This window comes from Mastomys coucha, unplaced genomic scaffold (genome assembly GCF_008632895.1).
Source record: "Mastomys coucha isolate ucsf_1 unplaced genomic scaffold, UCSF_Mcou_1 pScaffold11, whole genome shotgun sequence".
Taxonomy (NCBI): Eukaryota; Metazoa; Chordata; class Mammalia; order Rodentia; family Muridae; genus Mastomys; species Mastomys coucha.
The window spans coordinates 33,057,757-33,066,556 of NW_022196893.1; the positions used below are offsets into that span (position 1 = coordinate 33,057,757).

At 40.8% G+C, this 8,800-nt stretch overlaps 1 protein-coding gene across 2 annotated transcripts in view; it reads right to left on the reverse strand.

Annotated features, from left to right (window-relative positions):
• The window catches only part of LOC116080124 (keratin, type II cytoskeletal 6A-like), a 67,022-nt gene that overhangs the window by 28,903 nt on the left and 29,319 nt on the right, over positions 1-8,800 (reverse strand). Inside the window, exons 1-7 of one of the 2 annotated variants that reach the window (XM_031356400.1) lie at positions 2,457-3,094; positions 1,705-1,919; positions 1,334-1,394; positions 1,082-1,177; positions 795-959; positions 247-372; positions 25-98 (exon numbers count right to left, since the gene is read on the reverse strand). In XM_031356400.1, the coding sequence (XP_031212260.1) occupies positions 25-98; positions 247-372; positions 795-959; positions 1,082-1,177; positions 1,334-1,394; positions 1,705-1,919; positions 2,457-2,963 (1,244 nt within the window). In that variant the 5' untranslated portion in view covers positions 2,964-3,094. Of the gene's footprint in view, positions 1-24; positions 99-246; positions 373-794; positions 960-1,081; positions 1,178-1,333; positions 1,395-1,704; positions 1,920-2,456; positions 3,095-8,800 lie in introns of those variants that run through there. The other variant, XM_031356392.1, reaches the window with a different exon arrangement.

The following is an 8,800-nucleotide window of genomic DNA, read 5'->3' on the forward strand; positions in this document are numbered from 1 at the left end:
AGGGCATCCTCCAGCCCTTCCAGCTTGCCCCTGGCATCCTTGAGGGCCATCTCCCCACGCTGCTCAGCTTCAGCAAAGGCAGCTTCCTGGTTGGCAATCTGGATAGAGAGAGAGAGAGAAAAAAAAAAACAATCTTGGAGTGTGCATCTCAGAGAAGCTGAGCCCCAGAACTTGATTTCCAGTAAGCAAGAGTTAGAGGACAGGAATCATTGGCCAGACACCCAAGCATTTCTCTCTCTACCCCACCTGCTTCTTGACATGGTTGATCTCAGATCTCCAAATCTGGATGATGCGGTTGATCTCAGCAATCTCCTGTTCGGTGTTGCGCAGGTCTTCCCCATGTCTGCTAGCTGTGACCTGAAGCTCCTCATACTGAAGGTCAATCCAGCAGAGAACATTTATGTAAGTTGTAACATGCAGAAGCAAATCCATCTCTAAGAGGCACGCATTATCGTGGGTATGATGTCTTTTCCTCAAGGGAAGCTTTAGGAGATCACAGACTCCATAGTTCCCTCGGGAAGTGGAATTGTTCTCTAGTATCTCCTGATGACATGTGTTCAGAGTACAGAGTACAAGGAATGAGAGGCACGGAATCCTTTTATGTCAACTTTGCATCTACCTCTGGGATCTTTTTCTCTTAGATTAAAAAATCCTTCTATAACCCAAGGACACAGTACATTTACTGTGAGAACACCCCAGCATCTGTTTAATGGGCCTCCAATCCTGAAGCCAGAGACACATGGAGTTCAGGGAGGGTCCCACACATCCTCATCAGCCTCCACTCCAATACTTACTCTAGTCTGGTACCAAGACTCAGCCTCAGCCTGACTTCTCTTTGCAGTGTCCTCATACTTGGCCTTGGCCTCAGCGATGATGCTGTCCAGATCCAGGCTGCGGTTGTTGTCCATGGAGAGGACCACAGATGTGTCTGAGATGTGAGTTTGCATCTGAGACAGTTCCTGCAGAGGAGGAGCCATGCTCATCTCTGTCTGTGAGGATCAGGTTCCCAATATTTTGCACAGGAGACTATAAATGGAGGAGGAAGGAGGAGGAGAGAGAAGGGAAGAATTTGGGGACTTACTGCCTCATAAATAATTCTCAGGACGTCGATCTCATCTCTTAGACTGTCTGCCTTGGCTTGCAGTTCAACCTTGTTCATGTAGGTAGCATCTACATCCTGAAGAAACCATGAACAACATGGAATCAGGTTACACTCTTGCCCAGACCATTCACCTCTGTCTCCATGACCACTATGTCTCTGGAAGGGACCAGACAGGCAAGGCCATTTCTGTCTTTCAGTTGAGAATCCCATCTCTGCGATTAGTCAGCTCACCTTCTTCAGGATCACAAATTCATTCTCTGCTGCTGTGCGTTTCTTGATCTCATCTCCATCTCTGAGAGGAAAGGCATACCACATTGGAGACAGTAGGATGGTGCTATCAATGGCAGCCTGTGACTCTGCCCCCATACACTATAACATATCCAAATATGGCTAAAAGATAACTTTTTAATTAACTAGCTCATTGCTTTTCTGTCCACTAATTTCCTGTAACTCTCCTTGGTCCTAGGCTTTTGTTCTTTGCCAATAAGTTGTCATTTTTATCTCTGTAACCAAGCTTCCTTAAATCACGGAGTCTTTGTCTAGATTTGGGCTTCCATTTTTATAAAGTTAGGAGACTGGGTTCTTCCTTCTTTGTAACTCACTTGCTCTTGTAGTCCTCCACTGTGTCCTGGATGTTCCTCAGCTCTGAGTCCAGGCGACCCCTCTCTCCCACGATGCTGTCCAGCTTTCTGCGGAGGTTGCTGATGTACTGCTCAAAAAGAGGCTCCAGGTTCTGCCTCACGGTCTTGGTGCCCTGCTCCTGCAGCAGGGTCCACTTGGTGTCCAGGACCTTGTTCTGCTGCTCCAGGAACCGTACCTGGAAGGTCCAAGTATGAGAGGGAGAGGTTTGGGTTTCATCCTTCTATAGTGAGGGTGCCCTCTCAGTCATACTGACCAAACTCTCTCAGTGTAGGTAGAACCTGGTTCTGGGGTGCGAGGAACACTTCAGAGTGGAGCAACCAAGACAACTTCTCAAGAAGACAGAGCATGCTTTCAGGGCCCTGGTAGCCCAGCAGTGTGTTACCAGAGAGTGCTGCAGATTAATGAGGCTGGCATGGCTCCCAACTGCACTATATATAAATATAGACTTTCATCTCACTACAGTCCTGTGTTGTGTGAGTCTTTTGGTCATTTCAGTCCATTGTGATCAGACACCCTGATGGGACAACCACTGGAGGAGAAGAACTCTGACCCTGATTTCTATATGTCAGTCTAACTAAAGAGGAACACAAACCAGGACAGAGGATTAACTAGAAACAAAGGCAACATCTGAGCCAAGTCTGAAACTTCTCTCCACCTTTGTTCAGCATGCACTGCAGACACACAGGCTGCTCTAGGAAGGACCATGTCTCACCTTGTCGATGAAGGAGGCAAACTTGTTGTTGAGGGTCTTGATCTGCTCCCTCTCCTCAGTCCTGACCCGCTGGATGGTGGGGTCGATTTGCAGGTTCAGGGGGGTGAGGAGGCTCTGGTTGATGGTGACCTCTTGGATGCCTCCAGGTGGACACACCGGGAAGCCAGCTCCCCCATAGCCACCACCAAATCCTGCTCTAGTGCCAAAGCCAAAGCTACCTCCAGCTCCTCCTCCAATGCCGAAGCCTCCTCCAAATCGGCTGCCATAGCCTCCTCCAGTGCCACAGCTGCCCCCTCCGATGGAGATCCTCTTGGAGCTCCCCACACCATAGAGGCTCCTGCTGCCAAAGCCAGCTCCTCCACACACTGCACCGAAGCTACTGCTGCCCGGCGAGTGGCACACAGACACACTGCTGAAGCCAGAGAGGTTTAGCCTAGGCACTCTGGCTGAGCTGGTACTGAAGCCATGGTGCCTCACTTGACTCCTGATGGTATTCTTGGTAGACATGGTGTCTTGAGATGAGAATGGGATGTCGAGAGACACAGTGCAGAGCCAAACAGAATATTGTGTGTCATGTCCTGGGCTGCAGCTTTTATGGCACAGATGGACTTGGCTGGGTCCTAAAGGTGAGCTTGCAGAGTTAGGACAGGGCGGTAGAGAGAAACAGTGAGGTAATACCTAGATTATTTGAAAATGTTGTGAAATATTGAGGTTACAATTTTGGCTTCCTTTAGTCAGGGACAATGCTCCTGACTCTAGTGTTGGCTTTACCTGTGCACAGGAGGTCAGTTCTTCATTCGCTGTATCTCAGAGTTAGTCACCAACTCTACAAAGATTTTGCATGTCCTGTTAAATGGGCTGACACCTCTGCTCCAAGCCTGCCTGTTCTTTTCTCCCATGGAGATACTGGAGACCAAATGCAATCCTATGCCAACAGAAAGATCGTAGCTGACCTTTAGTGATTAGGAATATGAAGATCATCCTGTCTTCCTTCAAATCCCATTTCCAACAGATACAAAAAACAAACATTTGTATCCCACACCTGTGTGACCATTTTAAGCCAAGCAGCTCACAGTCAGCCTTTTGCTTTCATGTCCCAATTCACTTCACTCACCACCCTAACAGTATTTGAAAGCAGATCTCAGAAAACATGTAATTCCTATAGTGTATAATTCACTATTACATCTAAAGTCAGGCTGTTTCTACACACTTTGAAATCACCTTAGGTATTTAAATACTCACATATATTAATTTACCTTTTAACCAATGTTCAAGGGACTTTTAAGATGCCTCACTGGTAAATCTCATGCATTGTTCTTTCAGAAGACCTAAGTTTAGTTCCCAGCACCCAAATGATTTATTGCAACCATCCATACTTCCAGGTCCATGGAAATCCATGTCTTCTTCTGATGTCTGAGGGCATCAGACATATGTATGGTACCATACTTACCCTCACAAAAATACTCCTATACATTAAAGAAAAACAAACAAATGTAACAACAGAAATAAGTGATTTTTCTTTACTCCAGTTAGCATTATTGACTTTAAATTTTTGATAGTTCTATTTTGTAAATCCATACAACTCTTGTTTTATTTAGGTAACAGATCTTAAATCATTTAAATTATTTTTAAATTATCCTATAATATTCTTTCCCTAGCATGTTAAATAAATATGTGTCTGGGTATTTTGTCTGCATGGATAATTTAAAACACTTGTATCCCTGGTTCCCGTGGAGGACAAAAAGGTGAATCAGGTCCCTTAGACCTGGAGTTACCAGGAGGTTGTGAGCTCTGAGCCATCATGTGGGAACTGGAAATTCATCCCTGGACCTCTAGAAGACTAGACAGTGCTCTTTTCCATCACTGTGTCCTCTCTGTTAGTAACTCCTGTATTAAAGAGTACAAATTAACTCTTTTTAATGCTCCAGTTGCCAATTTTCCATGTTATTACTTCTGCTTTCTACTTCTGGAGTCTACTATGTCTACCAAATGTTCTGTAAACTGATACTTCTCGAACTGTGAATCTTAAGATATACTCAAGACTGACAGTTTTTCTTTTATTACTAAGGATATATACAGCTATCCTGGTTTTTCTTGTTTGTTTGTTTTTTGTTTTTTCATATGAACCAAAAATTTTCCTCTCAAAGTTAGTGAAGAATTATGTTGGAATTTTGATCAGGCTTGCATTAAATCCCTAGAGCATTTTGATAGGATGGCCATTTTTACTGTGTAAATCCTATGAACCCATGAGCATGGGAAACGTTTCCATCTTCTGATATCTCCTTCACTTTCTTTCTTCAACATCTAAAAGCTTATATCCCAGGATTTTTCTTTTGGTAGGTTAGAATTACCCCCGAGATACTTCATATTATTTGAGACTATTTTGTAACGTCTTCTTTCCATGATTTCTCTCTCAGTCGATGTCATCTGTATATAAGAATGGTACTGATTTTTGTGAGTTAATCTTGTATCCAATACTTGCTGAAAGTGTCTGTCGGCCATAGGTTTTCCATGTGGCCTTTTAGGGTCACTCACGGATAGTCTTATACCATGTGTAAGGGGAGATACTTTGACCCCTTCCTTTCCACTGTGTGTCCTGTTGATCTCCTGCAGTTGTCTTACTGCTCTAGCTAAGATGTCAGGTTTTGTATTGAATAGGTATGGACAGGGTAGATAACTCTGTTTGGAATGTAGTGGAATTGCCCTGTGGTTTTGCACATTTAAGTTGACGTTGGCTAAGGGCTTAATGTAAACTACCATTTATTATGTTGAAGTATGTTTCTTTTATTCATGATACATCTGGAACTTTTGTCTTGAAGGGTGTCATATTTTGGCAAAGTACGTTTCTGCCTCTTATGAGACAATTATATGGTTTTCATGTTTCAGTTTGTCTTTATGATGGATTCCATTAACTGATTTGAACCATTCCTGCATGCCAGTGATGTAGCCTATTTGATCATGATGGATGATCTTTTTGTGTTTTCTTTGATTTAGTTTTCAAGTATTTTATTGAGAACTTTTCCATCTAAGTTCATAAAGGAAATTGGTCTCTAATTAATTCTCTTTATTTATTTTTTAAAGTTTTATTTATATATTTTGTATATACGAATGCTCTATCTGTATGTACACCTGCATGCCAGAAGGCACCAGATTCCAGGAGAGATAGTTGAGAACCACCATGTGGTTGCTGGGAATTGAATTCAAGACCTCCGGACAAGCCGACACTACTCTTAAATATTGAGCCATCTTTCTAGCCCATTTTCATTTGTGTGTGTGTGTGTGTGTGTGTGTGTGTGTGTGTGTGGTTTGGATATCAGGGTTATTTTGGCCTCATAAAGGAATTGAGCAATGTTCTTCTTCTGCTTGCATTTTGTGGAATAATTTGAGGAGAATTGGTGTTATGTCTTCTGTGAAAATCTTCTAAAATTTTGCTCAAAACCCACGAGGCTCTGAGAATAGTTTTGGTTGGAGACTTGTAATTATAGCTTTTCCTTCACTAGAGGTCATATGTTGCCTCAATGGCAATGAGATATTAACTTTAGTATACAGTACATATCTTTTACGTTTTCCAAACTGGTGGAATACAGGTTTCGAAAATATGTCCTTAGATTCTCTGGATTTACTTGGTCTCTGTTGTTGCTTGCCTTTTCATCACTAATTATGTTAAATCAGATATTCTCATTCTACATTTTAGTTAATTTGAATGAGAGTTTGTCAATTGTATTGATATTCTAAAGAAAAAAAACCAATAACTTTATATCATTGGTTCTTTGCATTGTTTTTGTTTTTCATTTATTAATTTCACACATAATTTGATTTTTTTCTTGTCATGTACTGAGTTTAGGTATGATTTTTCTCTTTTTGTAAGAGTTCTGGAATGATGTTAAATTACTATTTTGACAATATGAACTAAGTAGTACCCTCAGAGCTCCCAGGGTCTCAACCACCAACCAAAGACTGCACATGGAGGGGTCTGATTGTTCAGGCAGCATGTGTATAGTAGAGGATTGCAAATTCAATCATCAATAGGAGGAGAGGACCTCGGCCCTGTGAAGGTTCTGTGCCCCAGTGTAGGGGAATGCCCGGGCCAGAAAGTGGGAGAGGGTGGGGTGGCAGGCATGGGGAAGTGGGAGGCAACAGGGATTTGTTTTTGTTGTTTTTGTTTGTTTCTTTGTTTTTTGGAGGGGAAACTGGGAATGGAGAAATTTACATGTAAATAAAGAAAATATCAAAAAAAATTACTATTTTGAGATCCCTCTATTTTCTTTAATATAGGCACTTAGTGCTATGAAATTGCCTTCATTCTGTCCTGCAAGTTCAGTAATTTGTGCAGTGAAATTCAATGTTGATTAGAAAGTCTTGTAATGTCTTTCTTAACCAATTTTTAGTTCAGTAGTGACCTTTTCAGTTTCCAATGAGTGTGTGAACTTTTGGTTATTCCTGTTGTTGTAGATAAACAGCTCCAATCCATTGTATAGGTGAACAGCTATAATCTACAGGATGCAGGATATTATTTCAATTTTCTTGTATCTCTTGAAATTGCTTTGTGGGCCCAAGTATGTAGTCCTTTTTAGAGAAAATTCTTTGAGACACCGAGAAAAAGGTTCATTCTTTTTTTCGTGTTTGTGTGAAACTTTCTATAAAAACATGTGAAGTCCATTTGGTTCATAACATCTGTCAGTTCCAGCCATTTCTATGTTTAGATTTTTGTCTGCAAGGCTTTTTTATTGATAAGGGTCGGGTAAGGAGGTGTCCCATAATCAATGTGGGAGGGACAATATGTGGCCTAAGTTGTGACAGTGTTTGTCTTACATACTTGGGTGCCCTTGTGTTTAGTACATATATGTTCAGCATTGCAATATCCCATACAGAAGTGTTTTCATAAGAATTAAAGTTTTGAAAGAAAGGAAAGAAAAGAGGGGAAGATGAGTTTTATAAAGTGAGAATGAACATCTAATGGGGAACATCATCACACTCATGTGGCCTAACCTTAGCCAGTTAATGTGCGTGTTGTTGATATGCCTCTAGTTGAGTCAGAGACCACCCATGATGCCAAAAAGACAAATCCCTTACTACGTGCTTTCATAAAGAAAGTGGAGCAATCCTACTCTAACAACATAACAGCACACTTGAAAGCTCTAGAACAAAAAGAGGCAAACATACCCAAGAGGAGTAGAAGGCAGGAGATAGCCAAACTCAGGGCCAAAACCAACTGATTAGAAACAAAGAGAATGATGAAAAGAATCAACAAAACCAAGGGCTGGTTCTTTAAGAAAATCAACAAGATAAGTAAACCTTTAACCAAAACAATGAAAGGACTCAGAGACAGTATCTAAATTAACAAAGTCAGAAATGAAAAGGGAGATATAACAACAGAAACTGAGCAAAATTTTAATATCTCCAGATCGTACTACAAAAGCCTATACTCAACAAACCTGGAAAGTCTAGAAGAAATGGATGATTTTCTAGACAGATACCATGTACCAAAATTAAATCAAGATCAGGAAAACTATTTAAACAATCCCATAACCCCTAAGTAAATAGAAGCAGTCATTAAACATATTCCACTCAAGAAAAGCCCAAGGCCAGAAGGTTTTAGTAGAGAATTCTATCAGACCTTCAACGAAGAGCTAATAATAATACTCCTCAAAATATTCCACAAAATAGAAATAGAAGGAACACTACCTAATTTATTCTATGAAGCCAGAGTTACTCTGATACCTAAACCACATAATAATCCATCAAAAAAGAGAATTTCAGACAAATTTCATTTATAAATAGGGAAGCAAAGAATACTCAATATAATTCTTGCAAACTGAATTCAAGAAGACATCAAAACAATCATTTAGCATGATTACGGAGGCTTTGTCCAGGAATGTGGAGATGGTTCAGTATTTGGAAATTCATCAGTGTAATTCATTATATAAACAAGCTCAAAGTATCCTTCATTATTTAGCAATTGTTTAAGGTCAACAAGCAAATAGTTCACTGTGTTGAGAACAAGCAAAGGAACATATTATAAGGACTACCACTTCATTTCCAGATTCCATTTAATTATAGGGTGGGGGGTCTAAATTCAAGGTCCAGGGCAAGGCTCCAGGGGAACTGGGAACTTCCCCTACTGATGAATAGCTTCTGTTGTAAACAGTTGACTGAGTCTAGACATCTCAGAGACAATTTCTCCATCTTGTGGTCAGGGTCAAACAAATTCATGATCCCAGGCCTAGGAACAAACTCTTATCCCACTTCCCCAAATGTTTTCATAATTTATTGTTAATCAGTAAAGAATATAGAAATTGCTATGATCTAAACCAAGGTGCATTCTTTGTATATATATATATATA